At 37.4% G+C, this 24,033-nt stretch overlaps 1 protein-coding gene across 6 annotated transcripts in view; it reads right to left on the bottom strand.

Moving 5' to 3' along the window:
• The window catches only part of MCTP1 (multiple C2 and transmembrane domain containing 1), a 296,095-nt gene that overhangs the window by 97,381 nt on the left and 174,681 nt on the right, over window positions 1-24,033 (bottom strand). For all 6 annotated transcript variants that reach the window (XM_068927903.1, XM_068927902.1, XM_068927900.1 and 3 more), the window contains 6 exons: window positions 22,140-22,326; window positions 17,104-17,197; window positions 4,603-4,705; window positions 2,676-2,778; window positions 2,245-2,346; window positions 1,818-1,892 (listed from right to left, as the gene is read on the bottom strand). In XM_068927903.1, coding sequence (XP_068784004.1) covers window positions 1,818-1,892; window positions 2,245-2,346; window positions 2,676-2,778; window positions 4,603-4,705; window positions 17,104-17,197; window positions 22,140-22,326 — 664 coding nt within the window. The remainder of the gene's footprint in view (window positions 1-1,817; window positions 1,893-2,244; window positions 2,347-2,675; window positions 2,779-4,602; window positions 4,706-17,103; window positions 17,198-22,139; window positions 22,327-24,033) is intronic.

Genomic DNA, 24,033 nt, shown 5'->3' with positions numbered 1-24,033 from the left:
GGTCACATTTACAACATTGTCATTCTTAATTTGGGTAAAGGCTGAGGAAATAATGCATTAAGATTTTTTAGCTCATGGATTGAGAATAATATTTTAACATTTTAGAAACCCGGAAAAGAGAGAATTTAGTTAGCTATAAGGGTCATTTATCCATTGTTGAATTTAAACATAAATGATACACAAATTATTGTCTTTATTTCTGCAACTAGAGATGAATTTCAAAAAAGACATTTGCAAAGTTTCGAGAATAAATTTTTTTATTAAGACTTCAGGGTTTTATTTTATTAAATAGGCAACAGTTTTCCTGTTTTGTAACACTTTGAAAATTCCCACCTTCCTTAATAAAAAGATGCTGTAGGACACTAACCTGACACTATGTCAGATTACTGCTCTAATCAGACTTAGATCACCCATATTCGTTACATCTAATTTTTCCATCATTTGTAACAAATGTGTCTTCTGTGATGTCTTTTTGATCACCACACGTTTTACAGTATCCAGAGTAACTTTTGCTGCTTACATTTATCTCTGTAAAGATCAGCTATAAAAGGGCTAGGGTTCTGTTTTGGAAGAATACTCTTAAACCCTCTAAAACGGCAAAAAACTTCAATTCACTAAAAAAAAGTGAACAAACCAGTGAATCACTTAACTTGTGTTTTGGCCAGCACACAAAACGCTAGGTAGGTAACACACTTTCAAATTCTCAGAAAATCTGGCTAGTCTAGAACGCTGCTGCCTCAGTCGTGCAGAGATCCCTTTTCTTACTTTAGGTGGCCTTAGGCTGGGATATTCTGCACAAACTCATATCAAAAAAACAAAAGCGGGTATTTAAAGTTAAAGCACAATGCCATTTTCTGTTATGAAAGTAGAGAGAAGAATCAAACCCGAATAAAAGGCCTTCTTGTTTCGTGGCTGGAATAAAGGTGAAAGATGCAGCTTTCCTAACTGCTTTACTCACAACAGTAAAGAGAGAAACATTCTGCCTTTTGAAATCTCTTTAATGAAAGTAATTGGACAATGGATATAAAATTCATCCAGCAGATAATTTAAATTATGCTCACATTCAAAGGTTCGTTACTACCTCTATAAGGGTGCTGCAAAACAAAAAAAAGTTTTAAGATTTCTGTCTTTCCACTGCGAAGAACAAAAATCCTGTTCCCACAGCCCAGTCAAAAGCCCAGTTCTCCCCAGATAAAATACCTCAATCATGGAACATAAAAAGGCTGAATCAAATTTAAGGGGAGAAAAAGATGCGAGGTGTGTCTAAATAGTTCTCACCAAAATATTAGCACTGTCAGCGGCAAAAATACCTGGAGGGAAAAGAAAAAAAAAAGAAAAAGAAAAAGGGTCCACAGACTTCCTACCCAGACGGCTCTCAGAAGAATAAACAAACTGTTTTAGGTTTTTTTCACCTGAGATTCAAACCTGGCTCAACTTATTTAAAATCTGGCTAAAAGAATGCTGAAAGACACTCCACCCTTGAAAAAAAGGAGATCTTTCAGGTCAAGGTTAACAGCAAAAATTTATGCAAGACTTAGTTTACATGCACCTGTGCTATAATCTGATATGTGTGGAGCCTCATGGTTTCAACTGTGTCCTTAGTCACATATTTCACGGAAATCAAGCTGCAATTTATAAAGAAGAGATAGAATAAAACCCTGTATTCTGTTTCTGCCTTTTCCTACCTATCATACGTTTTTTGCAAACGGGTGATGGAAACGTTATTCTTCACCTCTAGCAGTTTGATATGAGATATTTAGATGTGCACACTTGATACGAAGGCTTTCCAAAAGGATTAGTGTTTCCTTACTCTTTACCTGTTTAGACAGTCTGTTTTCCTCTTCAATGTACTTCTGTTCTTTGGGCATTAAGGTTCGTATGCTGGCTTTCACCTACGCATTAAAACGTGTGTCAGTATTTCAGGCTTCCTTGTTACTCACTAACACCACGCTCTTCAATTTGCAAAAATTACAAAGTTCCCAAGTCACGGCTGCCAAGCCGACAACATATAAACACATACGCAGGCGTGAGTTGCCGTTTCTTACATTAGCAGCAATAGCAGCAGCCAGCAGCAGCAGCAACAAAAAGAGTGGGTGTGCCAGGCAGTGGCAGAGGAGTACTCTGCAGTATACATCAAGGCTTAGCGAAAATGAGGAACGACAGAAATTCTCAACAAATCAGGAACAAAAGCCTTCACGAAACTGAACTCTTTAGCGGTACAAAAAAGCCAAAGTTAAGACTTACAGCATTAAAAATCACATCTATTTCAAGATAGATGACCCCCTTTGTTGGCCCTGTCAGCTGCTTGTTTTTCAAGACGTAGGCTTTCTGTTCACCATTTTGAATCTGCAGGAAAAGGACATGACAGCCGTCTGTCTGGCGGTCTCCGCTGAATACCCTCCCTCGCTGACCTCTCACCCCCGGCTGCTGAAACTGACAGAGAACCCAAAACAACTGTGGCAAGGCTGACAAGTACCTGTTCATTACCAGGACCAAGTCTGTCAGGAAAAATTAACTATCATGGGATTCAACACGGCCGTGAATCGAGTATGTTAAAATTTTAGTGTTCCTATTACGGACCTTGGTTGAGAAATGACAGACACAGAGCTGCAGTCCCCCCCGCCCCCTTCAGCAAGAGAAATACAGAGCAGCCTTGTCAGGTGGATGAAACTTACAGACAGCAGCGGTATAGCAACTTTGCCGAGGAAGTCAGCACTCCGATCGCGGTCTTCATCATAAACTGTCACTTCCAGAACTGAGTGGATGTCTTTAATATTGCTACAAAGGAAAAGGTACACGCACAAGGGGCCGGGGGCGATGGGGGGGGGAAACAGTCACCTATACCAGCAGTTATCAAGGACAAAAGCATAAAAGGTCAGCAAAAACAGACACCCGTGTATTTTTTCAAGCCGTAACAGAGAACAAAAGTAAATAAAATGACTCTCAGTATAGCCAAATGCTTTCTAAGAAACACAGCAACTGCTCTGCCTGCAACGCTTTGCCAGCAGAAGTTTTTAGGAGGATGTGTCTTTAAACGCTCTACCTGGCGTTCGCACTGCACCAGCCGCAGCGAGAGCCAGCGCAGAGGAATACCATTTACAGAGGCAGGCAGCAGGACTGAGCGCCACTACACACTATCCCTTAAACGCTGCTATCCTTGGGGTAAGTCTTACTGAAAATAATGCGATGTCTGGAGGTCTCTAAAAGGAAAGAATTACAAACTACACGAGCACATCCTTGCATTGAGAATGAGCTCTCTCATTCCAAAATTCTGACTTAATTCAAAATACGCAACAGCCACACTTCAAGACATCAAGAACAAGCAGTAAGAAATGATGCAGTTTTCAGCTATTACTGGTTTTCACCTACAAGCTGGTAAACACGCCACCACCATGCACAAGAAATGTCGCTGCACGTTGTAAACTCACGAGTGAAAATCTCATCTTCCTTACTCAGAGGAAAGGAACAAAATTGTTTGAGTCCCCATCTTTGATCAGATTGCTGATCCCAAAAACATGAGCCAAAGAAAAAGAGTTCAACCTCAGTAAAATACATATCTCTAGGTGAAACTGTATTTCCAGCCCAAAAATAATTAAGAAATTTCAGGATAAGGAAAAGAATCAATGCAAACATATGTATTAGAGGGGAAAAAATTCTCCTTGAAGGTCTTTTTGAGTTTTTCTATTTGATTTCTGATTAGGCTTTTGTCCTCTGCAAAAACATCCAATTCCTCATGCAGAGAGCACTGTTGAGCAGAGGAGGTTGATTAGTTACTGGCTCTCTTACTAGATAACTAAAAATAAATTTAAAAAGAAGTTAGTATGTTTTTGCAGGTACGTAAATGAGAACTATGTTAATAAGCTAATGAGAAGTACAGTTGCCGTGGGATTTTTCTTTTGTTCCATATTCATTCCTGAGAGCCCAGTGCACTGTAAGGAAAGCTAGGCTGTACAGATCCTGTAGCACAGATGCCAAATATATGACTGACAAATTTAGAGGAAAAAAAAAATTAAATCATACACTGTCCTGGGATCAAGAGCAAAGCATTTCTCATTTATGACAACTGTCTCATTTATGACAAAACTATTATGATACTAGATGGTACTGAGAGAAGCACAGCTGGCAAACGAAAGGCAAAAGTGCAAGGAACATAATTCAGAAAAATATACCTGCATTTAAATTTTTTTCTTTTTTGTATTTAGTTAACGTTCCTTAAAATTAATAATCACATTTTAATGAAGCTCATAATCTCAGTACATGTTTTTCCCCAAAAAACTTTGGGACTACATCCACTGTGATGAGCTCTCGAAACTCTCACTGAAGCTGGCAGGAGTCTGGAACGCCCAGCACTCCTCACTTCCAGGTTTCCAAGAAACAGACCTTGCTTTTTTTTTTCTTTTTTTTTTAAACCTTTAAAACAGTAACTTTTCTCTGATTTTTTTTCATTCACTTAATCCCCCCAAAAGCATTCAGCTATTTGGTTTAGAAATACTAGTACGTCACTGCAATATTTCTTGTGAATTAGCAGTAGCATCTTTGATTTGCACACACCACCTCTTCAAAAGAAAAAAAAAAAAAAACACATAAACCCCAAACACCTACAATGTGAAGATTTTGTTCCATTCAGGATTGAGGTTCTTGTAGACAGTATGTGTCAGCAGTCTGTCATTGTTCAATTCAACTACACAGAATGGATCACTTTTACCTGTAAAGAGAGAATTTGGAACAAAATTTACAAACTGACAAAGTTTTAAATCAAAATTAGATTTTTTTTTCTAAGTTACATTGTAATTCACACAAGAATTAATTCAGGGAAGTTCTATGTTCTGCATCATATTCAAGATGATTATAACAGACTGTTCATCCCTGTAATCTATTAACATCCTTCAATAAAAGCACATTTTTTTGTCAAAAAAAAAAAAAAAGGGAACAAATAGACTACTCTCATGAAAAAAGAGCCAAGCACCCTTCTGAGGCAGCTAAGAAAACTTAGCTTTAATGGTGTCAATCTTATATTGACTGTAACGATCACCTAACTAAAGCATTTTTATATGTAGGAAGTGTATTACTCCACATTATTTGTAAAAACATCACACCTGTGATATCCAAAGGTTACTATCCCTACATGTTTCCTGCTGTACAGAACCTCTGCCCCAAAATCAAAAAGCCCTCAAGACACTCTAAACCTTACAGCATCATATAAAAGGCTAAGACCAGAGAAAATGGAAAAGTACAATTAAACGACGAGACAATTTCAGCTGGAAAGATGGGCTGCTGTTTCAGCACAGCAGAAGTTCAAATATGGTTGAGATCTCTGTATACATTACAGCACAATGAGGGGTTTTGCACCTATTTACAACATGGTCCCTCAGACCGAAAGTCACCACAGGAGAAAGCATGAAACTACTGCTTTGGAAATGTAAAACACAGATGATAAAAGTGGTATCCTCTAGACTGGAGATGGAAGGGTATTTTTTATCGTTTTTTTCTTAATCTAACGAAAGAGAACAGGGAAAGGAAGTGGGGATGAGTCCCTGAACATGAAATAAGTAGCTTATATCTAACGACAATGGATGAACAGCACGTAGATACCAACCAAAGAGACAGCAAGAGAAATCATCTGGACAAAAAGTTGAGGGGTAAGATTGAAAAGTTACATTTAGATGTTTCTTAGACATCCACCAGGTTAAGATCTGCGTTTGGAAAGAAGGAGGAAGGAAGCAGATGTGCGAGTCTTGCACATAACAGTAGTTTACTTGCATAAATGGAGAAGTTCTCCAAAAAGGCGAGGAGGAAGAGAAGTGAAGGTATCAAAGACAACGCTCTGTGAAACCCTGAAATCTACTGAAAGGAAAAAGGTGTCACGAGGAAGACCTGAGGAACAGCTACGAAGGAAGGAGCAGACAGAAAAAAGACATGAGCGGTATGATGAGAAGACGTTTGCAAAAGCCAACAAAGAGAAGAAACCACAGCGTGGAGTAACTTACTTAACTGATATTTCAAATTAGGAGGCTAATGACAACTATAATTACTGGGGAGCACAGAGATGGCGTCTCTCCTTTTACCTATTTTGACTTCCACCAACAACTGAAAAGAATGACCTAATGCTGCATCGATCATTTTGTATCCTACAGATTAGCAAACCGAAACTGATAAGACAACCAGGTACCTTACAAGTAAATTTAAACAGCACAGTGATGATTGTCCTAGCCTGTCTGACTTTCATGCCTGCTTACCTTTGTCTTTGGCACAGAATACAAGTGCATGTATTATTTTCATTTAAGGCTGCAAATATATTAGTACAAAGCTGTGGAATAAATTGCTACTCTCAGAACCCAAGGGAATTTTGTCTAATGAAAATTAACAACCGAATTGCATACTACAGAGTGGCTCATCCTTGTCTCTGGACTTTCTTTGGACAGCAAAGTGTTTGAAAGTTATTGAGTGGCAGCATTGGCCTTCCACAATCAAATCTAGCACACTAAGCAATTGTATTTCACAGTGTCTTCAATAATTGGGTAATGCTATGTCATGTATTATAAGAAGCCATAAATTCAGTAACTCAATGGGGCTACATTAACGATATTAGAAAGGCATGTAATTTGTTTCATACCTTATACAAATGACAATGAAATCAATATTTAGACAAAGCTGCCCAGGGGTCACATCTTCACAAACTGTAATATTGATTCAAACTACATCAGAGGTTAATGTGCATATTATTAACTTTAATGATAAAGAATAATTGTTTTAAACACATTGTGAATTACAGTCAGAGTCGATGTTTACCTTCTCTAGAAAACTGCATACCACTGAACCTTTTCTATTAAACTTGAACAGGATTAATTCATCAGTCACCAGAGCTAGACATATCATGAATCTCAATGTTTTCCTGCTTCAAAATATGTCTAAAAGGTTGCAAGAAATTATAATAATTCATGTTTATTTAGGTTTCCTAAGTTTCAATATTTGAAGAGAAAACAGAATAGTTACAATTACGGGGCAGAAATGATATAGAAGGTGAGCTAGGTGATTTTATGGCTTGTTTGTTTGTTTTTTACAGCATCTTCAGTCATATTTGCATATAATTGTACAAAGTGATTTGTGGTTAGCAGTTTTACACAGACACAGGAAGATGCACTGGAGTGTCTAAATGCCCTTTTCTGTAAAAAATAGAGAAAGTATTTGATAAGCTGTTTCCTGTATCTGTTGACATACACTTTTTCAATGACTCACCTTACAATTTTATATGAATATCAATCTAATTAACAAACAAAGGGTAACATTTATCTCAAAGGTCCTTGATCAAACCAAGGACAAATTGTTTTCAGAAATAAAAGAACCCCATCTCTCAAACTCAACATTTCAACTCTTTACTCTCACCCTAAAAACCAATTCAATTCAATTTATTAAAACAATTCAAGATTAACGTTGACAAAAGGAAATACTGTGAAAACACACAAAGGGAACCCCAAATAGTGTGCTTCACAAGCGTGTTTCCCCACTATGAACACCTCCCTACTAAGGAATACTGTTTTTACTATATGAGGAGGCTGCAAAGCTCGCATCTAGCCAGCTCCTCACCATCCTCTATGCTTTTTCCATATGCTAAAACACTCATAATTAAACTGCATATCTGAAAGACAGCATGCCTCAGCTACGCGTTCAGGGCTGTACTGCCCTATTTGGCGCTTGCTCGGACTCGGTGGCTCACAGCCTAGAGGTCACATCCCTTTGAACTTGCATGAGGGATGAGTAGAGCGATTTAGCATCACGAGGCTGGGTCCAGAGCACCCATTCTTACTGCAGTTCAGCCAGGGCGCAGAAAAATTGTACTTCATACAGTCACAGCAGCATCTCTAAACACATTGCAAGTACGAATGTTCTTCGAAGCTGAGTATCAACCCAAAAACGTTACTCAAATACAAGAACCAGAAGGGCAAATCCAGACCAATCTACAAGTATTTGGTGAAACTCATATCCATCCGTCATCTTTCCGTTTCTCATTATTAGAAAGAATAACTACAGTCTTAATGCTCTCTGACAGCCATCCTCACCTGCATACCTCAAGAGCATTTAAAGCAATGGGACTACCTCTGGTGAAAGCCTCAAGGCAGCCCCAAAACATTAAAAGACAGTGTCCTCAGGTCTCCTTAGTCTCTAGGAGGAGGAAGGAAATCTAATAAGTTATCTTTTTGCATACATTCATCGCTATGTTATTCAAAACCAGTATCTTAAAGTACAACACACACTAATCAAGCCAGCCTCAGACAACTTCTGTCTAGTTACAACCAGCATTTTCAAAAAAAGATCATTTCTTTCACTCATTTTTATATAAAAGACCCATGCTTGCCCATAAATGTATGTGACATCCATCTAAGAATTCCAAAAGTACATTTAAAAACCTTCAATTAAACTTGCCCTACCTAAGCTCAATTGTATCAGTCTAAAATACATTGTCATCAAAAGTATGCTATTCCCTGTAGATTAAATCACCACTGTTATATATATCTCTTACTAAGAGAAATTCTACCAAAGTCCATGCACCTACTGTGGTTGTTCTGACTCCCTGCTCTGAGCCTTTTTCAGGCCTCCAGTTTCTCATCTGACGACCTTAGAGGTGCTTAGTTTCTCTACTGATAAGGCAGACTTCCACTAATTTAATCGCCCTGAATTTGGCCCTAAATGTGTGCTCAGTGCTGTACAAGAAATAAAAAGACCACCTGCTTGAGGAATTTACACATTAACAGCACATTCCAAGCACCACTGAAATCAGCACTTATGAGTAATCCCATGACCTCAGTGGGACTAATCAGGCTACTAACTATTATACCTAGTACTGTTTGAAGGAATTTATAAGCCAAGTAGGTAATAAAACCATTGAAGTACACCTTCTCTCTGACTGAAATCAGACCTGCAGTAAACCTCAATAAGTAGTAAAACAAATCTAATTAATCTATTCTGTTGCTGTACTGTCTCATCCTTTTTAGACTAGACTTGTATAACCCTAAAGGCTCCTGAAAGGACAGAAATAAAGTGCTAATTTAAATAATACTTATAATAATCTGGAAGGGAAATAAGCTTCTCTCTTGACTGATTCCTCCTCCTTCGCCCTACCGCCTTCCAATCGTTAATTTTGACAAAGCCAAACTGTCTTAGAACTTCACCTAGCAGGTAGTCTATTTTGTAATGTAAGCTTCCACTAAAAAAAGAAAAAAAAAGCTGAAAAAGCTGCAGAACTATTTAGCTGTTGAAGCCTTCCATTTTATTCATTATGCCACATGTTTCATCTAATTTGACACACATCCTTGTTTGTGCTATACTGTACTGCATTTCATCTTTAGACAGTCAGCAAGACTGGAGTGCAAACTTAGATTACTTTACTTAAATCTGACTAAATTACTTCACTTAGATCAGCTCTGTGTACCTCATGTGGCACAGTATTCACACATAAATTAAAACACCAGTGTTCTGCTTGTCACCTTACCTATAAGAATTACCTCTCTGCAGAAGAGGCTAACCAGGAACTACAGAGATCTTATTTGTTGTCTGCTTCAACACTCTTAAAGTCCCCCACTGTCCAAGAAGTCCTTCACAAAAGAAATCAAATATCAGGAGCTCAGAAGGTTGACCACTGGTACGAGGTTTAGCTCCTGTACGGTTCATGATAAAAAACAAACAAAAAAAACCCGCCAACACCTCTCCTCCCTGCTAAAACTGCTAAACTAGTGACACTTTTGAATTGCTTCTCAAAATATTTAGAACACCAAAACAACAACCCAACAACCCAAAACCCCAACCTCCACCCAGTTTTAGCTTCTGAATTTTTTTTTTGTCAGGAAGCTATAGCAACACATTATCTAATATTTTTGCTGTGTTTTACATCTGGAAAAGTTTGGGAAAGGACCCTTGATCAGCTGGTTCACTATGCTGGAACTCATTTGTAAGCAGCTAAAGAAGTTTAGTAGCTTGTGAATCTCCAAGCGCTGATGTCCTAGTCCTGATAGGAATGTACATGGCGCATTGACCTCAGAGCCATATGTCACTGGAGCCCAGTTCAGCCCATCTCCCAGGCTAGATACCACCCACTGTCGAGAACATCAGTTCTAGGGGGCAGCTGAAACATTAAAAAGTTTGGCTTCATCTCAAATTCAGTTCCCAAAATTTCATTTTTTTTCATGAGAGTTTTCATAGCATTTGACCACTTCAGATGCTAGTATCCTTTATATAAGTATACACATGAACTTCATCTGAATGTTCGAATTATCAAATTGCAATACTATTAACTTTGCATTTCTGCTCAACTTAAATGGTTTTGTACTTCAGTAGTCCCCTCCATCAAATTCTAACCCTGAAGGGTGAAGTTGTCAGAGAAAACATTTTTGATTCTTAGTAGATTGTATTCCCAGCAAATATTCTTCATTTCAGGGCACACCAATTATTCCAAACAGGGACATTAATTCAACATAATTGCACTTCTGCACTTGCTTTCTATCTCTACTTATAAGCAATTGGTAATTTTCCTTGATAAAAGCCTACCAAAGCTGAAATTTAAATTTCTTGCTCACTATGCTTTGTATAAGTTGAGTTTTGATGTCTTTTATTCTCAAACACTATTAAGCATATGCATGTCTCCATAAAAATGCATATCAGCTGCATAATATTATTCAGTTAATAGGTTAAAAGAGGAGACTTTAATAAACAGATATACAGAAACATTCATGTTTTATGCAGCCAGATGATTCCCTGTGCTAGACAGGAAAAAAAAAAATCCTGTATATAATTATTAGCATCATGCTTTATTGTTTTCAATCTTTGAGAATCCAGCTTGTCAGAGAGAAAAAAAAAAAAAAAAAGAGCATCAGTCATCCTCCAATGGCTCTTGTTTTCTTTATCAGAGTTGCCATGGACTCTGATAAACAACAACCATAGACACTATTATTTTTCAGACCAGATCCAAGCCAAGATATGGCTAAACTACATGTGCTCTGAAAAACCTCTTGTACTTCATGAGGATTAACATTTGCAAGGGAAGACTAATAGCATGAGGCTAGCTTCCCAAGAGCTTGTGGAGATACTTCTACAGTGGATATAAAAAGCGTTCACTGATTCAGTGTGCGTCCATGTTGTTTCTTCAACGGTTTTCCTCAACAAAAGGAGCCATATGGCAGGCTACATCTAGAATGTCCCTTAACATTTACCTGCCCCCAGTCTGTTTATACAGTTACATGGACCGATAGAAACCCAACTCCAGCATTTGCTAGACTATAAACTGATTTTAAGCAGATCATCAGCTCTATTCCAAGCTGAAATTACACATCAAAATTGAACTACAATCAGAAAGACTGATAATATATTTCGTTTGGATAGTTTAAAAATTTAATAGAAGATTTCAATTCCACTTCTGCTTTCAGAAGTCAGGTTCATGAGCCGTGACCTCACAAAGTTCGACTAACTTTAACTAACTGGTTATGAAGGCTCAAATATTGCTTGAATGTTTCATACGTTATTACGATTCTCCCCTACTGCTGCCCATGCCTGCCCATCCTGGAGCTAAGTCCCCACAGCCAAAAAATGCCTTTATTTTGGGGGAAGACAACACAGCCAGTTCATGACTCTGGGGGGCAGTGCCACTCATGCAGACACTAATGTCACGAGTGCTGTTCCAAGCTCCCTGCCAGCCAGCTGCCTGCAACAGAGCAGTCAGGATGACCTTTGGCCACAAGAAGGAATGGCTCAATAGCATGAGAAGCTGCCTTATCTAATGGATTAAGCACAGCACCCATGCCAAATGCCAGCTTTGACAAGGACTTGCTCTGTGGGCCTTAGCCAAGTCAGTTAACCTCTCCTACTCTTCCATCTATGAAATGGAAATGATAATTCCTCTGTTACCAGTGTTGTTGCCTTCATGTCGCAATGGCCTACTTTCATGAAAGTTCAAAGGTATCCTACCAGGTGATTCAATGCAACAACTATATTCAACTCACTTCTGCAGAATATATGCAGGAAAAAAAGCATACAAGTTAATAATCACAAATCATTTAGCTAGATCCATAATTCCAAATGCAGCACAGTTAAACAAAAATGGCTTTCAAAACCTAATTTTGCCATCAGTAATTTAAAATTGCAACTTTCTTTCAAAAGAATGCAATTTTTTGAAAAAAAAAAACACTACATACTGGACTAACGTCTTCAAGTACCTGTACAGATAGGATCAAATGAGATTTTTATCTACTGTAAAGCGCTGTCCACCCAATAGATTTGTTTTTTTTTGTGAAGATAATTCAACTGTATATTGAAATCTGTTTACACTAATTGACAGTGCAAATTACCTTTGGAGCCACGTTTCTAAAAGGCTTTACATTTATTGCTTCAACTTTACATGCACGGACTTTTTGAATTTAACATTTGTGTATATCGCTCTGACATCTGATAGCATTTGAGGAACAATTTCACAGACTGTTTTTGCAAATGTGGTATTAGGATATCTTAGTAGAACAGATTTTTTAAAAAATCCTATAAATTCTGCACGCTTAGTCATCTTGGTATCTTTATCCTACCTTCAACGACTTTAATCAAAATTTTAACATGGAATTTCCTTAGAATAGAGGCTGAATTCCATACTTACAGCTTAGAAAGAAAAAAACATCTCTCTCACTTTCTATATTTAGTTTCTGTTCTTAAGAGGAGGAGACAGGATGAAACCTGAAATGCTTTTGATTGTAAATCTACCTATGGTTAGGCTCTGTAATAAAATCTGCCTTACATACCAGGCTCTGAAATCTCAGTACCCCCCCTAAAACAGACAACTGATTAATAATGAAGTCAAAAATACAAATAAATCTGCTTCTAACGAAGACTGGAGACACAGTAATCAAAGTGTTAAAAATTCATTTCATGCATATCTCATTTGCCTCTTGGCTGATATTTATCACATAATTCTGTGAGAAAGTAGAGGCCTAAGATGCTCCAGATAAATGTCTCAATTAATTGTACAGAGGTAGCCCTCTTTGAGCTGAACCAGAGCTGTGAGCTCTTTATTAAAAGCACTATTCTGTAGCCTGTAACCTTGTTCCTTGACTCCTCTCTAGTTTCCAATTTAAACAAGTCCCCATGCGGCCTGCTCTAAAGGGCTTTGTCTCCCTGTCATTGTTAAGAGAGCCGAGGCATCCTGGAAGTGTGAAATCAGACCTCATGAGCTGAACGGTTCCCCAGGGAACGCTGGACCGCGCAGAAGGTCAAAGTCATGGGCTGGACCATCTGAAAGCGTCTGATCGCTGGTCTGTGACACAGCAAGTGGGGTGGGGGGTAGGGGGAGAAAGAAGCAAGGGGACTAGAATTGAACACATCTTAATTAAAGCCCAAAGACAGCAAAACAAACTGTTTTCTAGGCAGGCTGTCACATGGAGCTTACATTCTGCTCTACTAATGAATCTGAGTTGTTAACTATTATTCTTTTAAACAACAGGACTTCCACTGAAGTTGATAAAACCTGTAGCATATCTTTCCCCACTGTGCTTTCTTCCTTCAATAATCTGCCATCAATAAAAAGGTGGGGAGGGGGGGTTATTTTATTTTCGAAAGGATGAATGTGCCTACAACAATAAAGGAGATGCAATCACAGTCTGTTAAAATAGCAGGCTTCTACCACGCTCCTCCTAAACACAACTTTGCTGCAGAAAGAATACATTTCACCTGACTATTGCTTTAAGTGACACTATTTCATTTGTGAACAGTCTGTTGCTTTCCAAAACTCATATGGGCTAAGTAAACAGAATATGTATTAATTTGAGAGGTCAACTGATACGATGACTCCACTATACCTTACCTTCTACTGTACTAGTAGGATATTTCTTCACCTACAAGAGTCTCACTGTAGCCATGTACGCTACAACGTCAGTGATCTGCTAACAGCCGAACCCTTCGGGAAGACTGTAACAGTCTACCAAGGGAACCACAAGCAAGCAAAGGAGAAACGGAGGAAAGCAAAAATAAAACTTCTTGTAAGTGGAGTTTATGCGGAAAACAGCACTGTACTGAATAGCTAAAACACAACAGAAGATTTAAATGAAACTTTCTTCTCAGGAAGAGAAGAAAAAGTCAACAGTACACTCAGTATTCATTCCATTGGTTAAATTATAATTTCAAATAAAATATACATATTTTTCCAGGAAAGGACTTCTGCTGCGATCCCAATCTGCAAGAGAACGTAACTTTGTACTGGTGCAAGTCCTAAAATTATTTTTGATTGATGGAGAGAATTCTATGACTGTTGGAGAGACACTGTTATTTCAGGGAAAACGTCCTTATATACTAGTCGGTTCTTTGAAGGGCCCCAGGCCAGAAAGACACCCTGTCCTTCAGGTCTCCCTGAAACCCAGCCGAGATTCCAAGCACCCGCCCGCTGGGAAAACTCTCCATCCTTCAACGGTTATCCTTTTTGCAGATATTCTTATACGCAGGCTGAACGAAGGGAGCTTTATTTTGCTTTTTTTCCCCTCACAATATTTTTCAAGTCCAGTTACTGCACCTTTTAGCAGCAGCCAGTTTTCGGAACTGCAGTGCCCACTTTCTCAGGCTGTGAAAAACTGCCCACACCTTTCTGAAATGTCAGCTCACCCTGGCGTCTTGTTCAACGCACGTGTACACGTGGGAGGTGTAAACTGAGGCCTCAACCACCAGCGTTAATCTCTCCCTCTCCCCCCCCCCTTTTTTTTTTTTTTAGATCTGTATTAACCTTAATGATTTGAAGTGCACTGTCCAACACTGGGCTATTGAGACTGAAGAAAAAACTACCCCCAACTATCAACAGTTTATTAGGGGCTTAACTGAAGTGACCTACTGTAGTAGTATTCAGCTGAACAAGGCTATGGGCTTTCTGTGGAAAGGAGAAGAATTGAGGGTTTCATTAAAAAGTAATTTGTGCTTTTTACTCATTCATTCAACGGGAGTCTCAATTGCTCTTTATTCACACAGAGTTAATACAGTATTACAATGCTTCTCAATGAATGTATGGTAACAAAAGAAAAATTTTACATTTTGAAAGGAAAAAAAAATCTTTGTAACTGTAGTAAGATTGATGACTACTTAAAAGATTACAGAAATCTTTTTCTGTCTATGCCTATGCTTAATGATGGAATATTACGGATTTTTAAAATCCATTCAGCCCAAACCAATAAATTTTGATTTATTACTTCATATGAAAAAATGCCTGAAAGTGAAATGGGATATGTCCAACAGACAGGAAACAGAGCAAATCACATAGGTACTATACAGGTGTTTCAGGCGCTTTTCAGACTCAGGGGAGGGTAAAAGATTAACTCTGAAAAAATGCTATATTAAGAGCAGCAAGCTGGTGCTTAGTTTTTACTCACATAAGCAATCCTTAATCATGTAAGTTACATCACTGATGGCAGTGCTCTCTACTCAGACTAATAAGTATTATTCATTTGAATAAAAGTAGAGGATGAAGATTTACATAAATCTTTGGAAACATGCTTTATTGGCAGGATTATAAATCAACAATCACCAAATAACCACTTTATTATAAGCCGTTTCTAAATACGGCTATTCAACTTCTAATCTGAAGATGAACTATCCATCCATGCCTACAGGTTACTAAAAATAGCTATAAATTACAATAGTGGTTAATAAAAAGCCTTTGGTCTCTTTTCAAAATACCAAATATTATCATCCAAGCTATACAATGATTTCTGTAATGTTTGAAAGGCAGTGTCTTTTTAAAAAGCACGTGCACTGTATAAATGTTTTTTCTTGCTAAAGAACAAAATATTCAGGACGGGGGAAAAGTACAGGGTGTTCTTCCCAGTCTTCCTGAATGTCATTCTAAATGCAGCATCTGAAAATTTTTGGTAGCTCTGTACATCTTTAATTGAATCAAATGTATTTCCAAAAAAATTTGTTCCACCAGCACAAACGACATGTTGATCTGGAAAAGTCGAAGACTGACCGAGGTCAGGGACTGAATTATCCCATTTGCCCCTGAATAACTTAATCTCTCTCTCTGTTCAGACCACTTTGGATTATAAGGTCAAAGCAGAGTGAGGAATCTTTGGAAGCGTTTCTGCAATCTCCACCAAAAACAGAATCTCTTATTTTGTGTGCCACAAACTGGATTATCAGTTTCAGGAATAAAATGTTTGCTCTGTTACCTTTTCTAAGGGGAAAAAAACAAAAACCAAAAACTCCAAACAAACAATCAAAACAATCTACCTAATATTTACTCTAGTTTACCCAAACCATTAAAGAGTGAGTAACTTACTATAAATTTACATCTGCTCCAGTAACAGAACATTTATGTCCAAAGTGCAGTTAAACCAGTTAGATTAGTATAGATCAGACTTTTTTTTTTGTTTTTAACCACAGCAGTGATGGCTATTTTCTGACATAGGATTTTTTTTTTTTTTTAAAAAACTTTCAGGAGATAAGCTGGATATTTCTGAAGAAAAATGTTCAGGATGACTGAAATATTTTCTTTATTTCAAAAAGCACAAGATTAGACTCTCCACTTAGCTTATATAATTTAAAATAGAGAATTTAAAAAAGGTGTTTTCTTATTTCCCTTCTGAAATAGACAAGCACTAATTACAACAAATTTGCATTCACTTGAAGTATTTGAAACCAAAAGCAGCCTTGCAAAGTATTTGGCAAGTTCCAAAAGGTTATTCTGGCAACAACTTTAAAGCAGTATCTGAGCCTATCATCTTTCACCACCTCCTCCTCTGGAATTCAGCTTTAATTTCGATCATTTTCGATATTACATCTACCAGAAAAGACATCTTGAATAACTAACTCATGCAACGTTTTTGCAGCAGGACCTCTGTTGGAGAAAAAGGAGTATTTCTCCTTTCTCAAAAACAGCCTATGTAGGGCTCTGTTAGCATTAGAGTGACTTGCTACCTTGCTTACAAAGGTTTTGTTTGTTTATCTGAGGAATTTATCCTTAACGAGCAGGCGGTGAGATTGTGCAAACAGACAGCGATATTTAGTTGAACTTCTGTTTTAAATATCTTTCTTTACTTTTAAAAACGCCTAGTCTTTTAGGGTAGTATTTACTCTCACAGAAACTAAACGAGTCCTTGCCTGTGACATCAGCTGCCATCAATGCTTCTGCTCTGATGACCTTCACCTGCAGAAATCCCACATCCTTCAGGTTATGGAACATTCTCATTGGACTCTAAATAACAATAAAAAGAAGAATCATTCTAGACTGCAAAAAAAGAAAAAAGAAAGGCAGTATTGATAGTTTCTTGCAACTTCAACTTAACCAAAAAGGAAAGAAGTATAACACAAAGGATTAAATATAATGCAAATTCTAGCATTTAACGTTAAACCTCTAATAGCACCTATCTGTACAGCTGTGTAGCACAATTTCAAATGCTGTCAGCTTATTAAGAATATTAACGTTAATACGAATAATCACATATTTCCTCTCTGAATACTTTCGTGAAATCCACGTTCACGTTTTCATTACAATAGCTCCCTCAATTCTTTGGATAGTGATTTAGGGCCTCTGTTTCTTTTGTTGTAGTTGATCGCTATATGCGAGCATTTTTAACATGAACAATACGTCTATCAGTAAGAGTAAAAACAATCGAAAGAGGATTCTAAAAAAATTAATAATTTTCATAATAATCCCATGTGAAATGATTAAAAAATGAATTAAAAGATTCTTGGCAAGAAACTCTTACAAGTAAATCTTTTTCTCCATGACCAATTTCTGCAATATCTAGGCATATTAAAAATGGAAGGAAAAAATTTAAAAAATATATATAACAAGAGTAAAATAAATTCCATTTATTCATCTTATGCAGTTTTTAGAAAGCTGCTTAGAAATAGCATTCTGGCTGCTGTTTTTTCTCAAACAACTAAAAATAACAGACTGAGGGTACCATACAGTTAGGAGTGACATGCCAAATGCTTTAAGCTAGAACTTCAAACATAACTTAAGGGTTGCAGAACTTGAACTGCCACAATAGCAGACATAATTCTGAATCCACAATCAATTAATAGCAACTCTGACACTAGGACACTATCGTGTAGTGTTAAAATAACCTAGGGCAGGAACTCCAAAAGAGGAGACTAAACTTAAGAGTTTCAAATACATATTAAAACATACATGTACGGGGCCTAATTTGGGGTTTTTTTTTTTGTAAGTCTTATTTGTAAGTGTTAGCACTTACCTTTACTTTTAAATATTTTAAAATTTGGACACATTTAACGCCAGTGGCCTTTGTGAATGTTCTACTGTAAAGCCGGTGAAGCCTTTTTCATTGTTTTTAGTACAGTCTAGATTTCTAGAATATGCAAACATCAGGTAAAACATCAACTCAACAATTCTGAGATTTATTATGAGAGCAAAACTGACTGTTAAGGAAAATCAGAACAACATTACTGAAATGTTGTTTCTGAAAAACAGAACAACATGTTCTGAAAAATCAAAGGTGCTGTTTCAAGGCAATATTAAATGTTAGGTTGTTGGAAAATTTGATATATTTATTCATAAATAACATGCCCATTAAGATGTTGGGCATGTAACGTGTTCCTGTCTTGTTAATGAAAAGACAATTCTAACAGTCAAATCACACACTGATATTAATTTCACAAGCCTCAACTGACTGCTTGCTATTTATAGCAAAGGTCTGACCTTGGTATACTAAGCTGAGGAAATCTAGTTACACGTAGTACCCACACTCTGCATATATACAAATATAAGTATGCATGTTATCACAGGATAAACATATTAAAAATGATTAAGCGTTATCATCTGAAAGATGATTTCAAGTACTGACGGTCAACTTTAATCAGCACACAGTCAACCTTCCACTTATGTGCTTACAAGCTGAGAGCAGCAGAGGTGATGTTACAGATAATAGCAGTGTTTTGATTCAAACGTGTGTTGGCACCATCTCTCATTTATTACAATAATCAGGTTTTAGAAGCTTCTATCAGATAATTCTGCTTTAAGACCCTCATGAAGGTGAAGGGATTTCTAAAAAGGTTTCCATGCCATCATTTCTTAAAGCTATTTTACTTAAGTTTCCCAAAGACTGAAACAAATACCAAGCTGCAGAAAGAAAACAAAGCCAAAACCAAACATAGACAAATGCCCCCTTCCCACGATGCTGTACATCCCTCCTTTCTCCGTATCCCATCCCGGTAAGCTCTTTCTGCAAAAAGGCACTGTTACTGTATTTCACTTCACTACCTTTGTTCACACCCCACAGAATAATTATTTTTGAACTTTCAGTTCCAGCCAGTCAGCTGATTTAGATTCATTTACTGCACAATGTGACAGTTGAGACCAGCAAAATAGCGTACAGTGTTACTGTAGAGACTCTGGGAGAAGCAAATGACTTTAATACATTACTTAAAATACATAACTTTAAGTAATGATTTATCAGATGATATTCTGTCTTCTTATTTATGATTATTGTTGAAGGCCTCCAAACCTGTATGGTTTCTGAAGCCTGAAATTTCCATAGCAGAGGAATCTGCGATTTGCCGTGAATCTTTTCAGCCCTCAATAGATGGGAAAAGATTGAAATGCTCTAGAGATGAGTCCTCTTTATTTTTTTAATGAAAGGCTGTATAATATATTTTCTGTATGGCTGCAGCAGCAGCTGTCAGGGAGAGCATCTCGGTTCAGCTCTATTATGGGAGAAGCAATACCCCATCCTATGGCATCGAGATACACTGAGGGGCCAGTACTGATTGACAGCTTGTCACCATGACGTCTTATTCCATCTCTGTTATGGAGAAAATTAATGTCACACCACCAGCCTTATGACTCGCTGTCATCTTAGAACTGCTCACCTTTTATCAATGCTCTAAATAACATTTCAAGCCCATCGTCTCACGGTGGACAATCTGGTCAAGGGACATTAAATCGGATGACTGTGAAATGTCATAATAAAAATGGAATGCTAACAACTTCTTCTCTAAACTAGCTTCTCTGGTTTTTAAACTGTGACAAGGGGGACCGTGGGTTGAGCGCACCCGTTCTGAAAAGGTCATACAATCTCACTTGGTCTGAACCCGTTAATGCGTCCCCCCCACTCCACCCCAAAAGGAATTAATCTTTTCAGACAATTGTGGTAAAATAATGGTTCAAACAGTAATGCCTGTTTAATTTGTAAGGCTCTGATGTTCAGCTACAAATGGTTAAATGACAGTAATAGAGTCATTTTCCAAGGCTATTTGATCTGACGGCAAGGTCAGCTCATTAACTGTTTTTGGCTGCAGAAAGGGTGCAAAATACATTTCTCATACGGAAGCAAGATTTTTTTTTGAGGATCACCCTCCTTCCCCAATATACAGCCACTAAGTGGGAATAGCACATCTTTCTAATTGCGTATTATTTCCTTGAATCAGTGGAGATGTAGAGATGTAAATTCCAAAGCCATACCAAGCATCAGTGATAAAAACTGTTTGAATTTTGTTCATCTTCGTTGTCTCTTTCTGCCGCTATCCACAGGTCATCTTAATAAAGCATTAAAATTTCTCAAAAGGTATATCAAATAGTACTATTTCAAATTACATGTAATGAGAAATTTATGCTTCTGCAATAAAAACATTTTCCAAAATATTAATATATTCATTTGAAAACATTTATGTATTTTTTAATAAAAAAGGCACACAGTGTAAGAAATATGTAAGAAATAGAAATAAATAGATCAATCCATACCACATAACTGTGCTTTACATTAGAGAGAAAAAAAATAGAGAATTTAGGAGATATGAGAAATAACACAGACTTATAATATGTTTCTATATTGCTGCTAAACTATCAAAAGCATCAGTATCGCTTGACTCCCATCGTATCATCACATGTAATAATCCACAGAAATAGGGTGTTGTTACTCTCGGTGGAAAAAAGTATGTCACTTCAAAAACAGATCCACCAGAAATTTATCCTATTTATAAAAAACAATTCTGTCAACTACCGCCTGTCTTGGTGGATACCAAAATGTGAAATAATTCTCTTAATTGTAATTATTTCTCAAACATGGTACACAATACCTTAGCTCTCAGTTGGTTTAGAAATATAATGTTTAGCCTCACTAAGTCACCTCTATTAAACTGTGTTTATGATAACACTATTGGTGTATGAGTTGTACAAGCATTACCAGACAGCTGATTCAGTGGAGATAGCCAGAATAAATTTGCTGAAGCGCACATCCTGCTAATCTGTTTGAAGAATATTGTACAGCATTAGTACTAGCACTTCATGTTATCTGCACAGCCTGATAAGGTACATCTTTATTAAATTCAGTTATTGAAAGGATGTCAGTCATGGAATAGGAATATTTTAAAATCTAAAAAAAAATTAAGCGGCTCTTTGTTAGTCAGAGCTTGGTTTAATGGCTGAGTGTCTAGAGAAGCCTTTCTAAACACCTGGCAGCATTGTACAATAAAAGCTTTGTAATTTTAAGTGGAAATAGCTTCCCCCACCTCCCCAAGCCCCCCGCCCCATGTGCAGTGAGACAGTTAACATTTAGTGACTTAGGTATTAATAAATGCTGGAGTAAGAGCTCCCCTCTCTGTTGCTTTGGTAAAACTACACAGATGCTGTTCAATGTGAGGATGCTGGGAAATAAAAAATAATTTGCTTCAGAATATTTTGAAATGGAAATATTGTTCAAAACAGTCATTTTGACAACACAAAATACTGCTCCAGCCCCTAATGTCCAGTTAAAAAATAAGCTTTCCTGCCCTTAGAATGCACTTTAAAAAATAGTAATAAAAAAAGCAACCACTGGCGTTTCAAGCCGGCTGGTATGAATACTCACTAGAAACCGCACAGTCACTAAATAACACCACAGTTATTTTGCACTTGGTAAAAACGAGCATCAAAAATCTGTAAAGCAATAAAATTAACTTCTTTAGGTCACATAAATAAAATAGCTGAATTATTATGTAAACAACAGCTTATAGGATAAATAGGATTTGTAGACTTCTTGATGCTACCCGTATCAGCTGCAAAAATAGTCATAACCAGCTTAAATGGTTGTCTCTGGGCGAGTGAGGGACATGCTTAGATTTTTTTTCTCTGATACTTGTTAATTACTTCTGTAAGCCATTACGCAAACAAAGGGCAAGAGAGAAGAACTCCATACATATCTCTTTAGTATTTCCTCTCGCTCTTTCTGGTCCTCCAAGGAGTTGATAGAGAGGTCAGAGATACTGACTGCAGCTGAGGCTGTCAGAGTGACCAGCAGTACCAGGCATCCCTCTCCCTCCTCCAGTGGCAGCTCCAGCTTGTGAGTTTGTTCTTTACTTAGGGCCGACAGGTCAACCTGGCACCTAGAAACAAACGTTCTGAATCAGCGCGGGGTTTTCTTCACAACAAACACGAGCATATTGCCTTACTTGCTTTCCGCTGGACAAAAAAAATCCCAAACCAGTAGAATTTCCTTCTTCCCGCTTGTCTTTTTTTGCTGCTGTTGTTTTAAAGCAACAACTCTATGCTGCATGTGAACGATAAAGATATTAAAAAAAACATACAAACACTAGAGATGTGGTTAGCTAAAACCCATTACTTGAGCTGCCCACCCCAAAAAATTCAGGTGCAAATTGTACTTTTTAATCATTCCTATTGTATAAGCATAAAGCATAAGTTTCAGTAAGTGTTTTTGAAACTATTCGTCTAACGAGATTAAAAGTCTTCCCAAAAGAAACCCTAAAAAACAAAAAACCGAAACACAGTAGACTTCACTGCGATGGAGTTAACATGATTGCACATGGAAAAACAAGACTCGAGTGCCATCCAAAAGGCTAAACTCTCTTGTAGTAGGCTGTGCATGGCTCAGGGTCAACGTTTTATGCAGGTGTCCAGGATACAATTTGATGCTGCCACCCTCTCTATATAACAAGCTCACGTTGTAACGAACAGGGTCTGCTTATAATCTCAGGGAACAGAGTGCTTGAAGCAAATCCACCCTGCTCGATCATCCCCTGAATCACCCTGGCTGCATGGGCTCTGCCACACACTGAACTAATGAAGAATGGCTCCATGCATGCAGGCTAGCAGAAATAGCTGTGCAACTGTTGAAACATCTTTAAAAATAAGAGAGAAAGCCAGGAAGGAAACTATTATTTCTTATAAACAGCTGACCATAAGCTTTTAATCAAAATACGAATACTTTAGGGTCAGTAGTTACACTATGCATACCTTGACATTTTTAGTATTTTTATGTGTACACGTCATAAGTTCAAACGTTCCTAAGATTGCAACTCTGAACATGTCTAGAAGTTCAACAATGGTTTTAAATGAAATGCCACTTGCACTGCATAAGAATTTCTGTGAAAAAACTTCCACTTATACCCTCCCTCATTAATGTTTTGTCAATTAGTTACTCCATGAAAATAACACTGAAGCAAAAAATAAATATATTCTATATATACAGTTAAACCACTGAATGCTCTAGTTTTAATAGCAATTATTTAATGCGACAAGCACATGCTCTATATGCCACTCTCACTAAGCTAAACATCTAGCAAACTCCTTTCATAAAATGTCAATTGATTTTGAAGAGAAAGATAATGTGGTGACCGCAGGGCCAATAAACTGAGAAAAAGGTGGCAGACATGAATAAATAGGCATTTAAGGACAGGAAAGAGCCAATTATGAGAATAATGTGGCCTCATAAAATGGGCGCTATCACAGGCAGATTAGCTTTGCTACAGGAAATTTTTTAATTTTTTTTGTTTGTTTTTAAACATTTACTGTCGTGTAGCTGTCAAAATTAAACTACTGCAAATCTCATATAGTAGCAAGGTTCAATTATTTAACAATGAAAAATTTTCTAACTGACAAAGCTTTCCGAGTTTAATGTTTAGCGTGTATTTGGAAGGCTTCGGGTGGGAAGGGCTTAGAAATGAAATGAACAAGAGCAAGAGAGGACTAACGTTGCTGCTCTCAGTGTAGACTCACGGTCAACACAAGTTCAGTGCATGTATCTAGACTGTAAAATTTTTATTTAGGCTACAGTGAGGACTATAAAAGCTCTC

Source organism: Struthio camelus, chromosome Z (genome assembly GCF_040807025.1).
Source record: "Struthio camelus isolate bStrCam1 chromosome Z, bStrCam1.hap1, whole genome shotgun sequence".
In the NCBI taxonomy this organism is placed as follows: Eukaryota; Metazoa; Chordata; class Aves; order Struthioniformes; family Struthionidae; genus Struthio; species Struthio camelus.
Note: the sequence above shows the minus strand (reverse complement) of the source record. Positions and strands in the feature narration are given on the sequence as shown.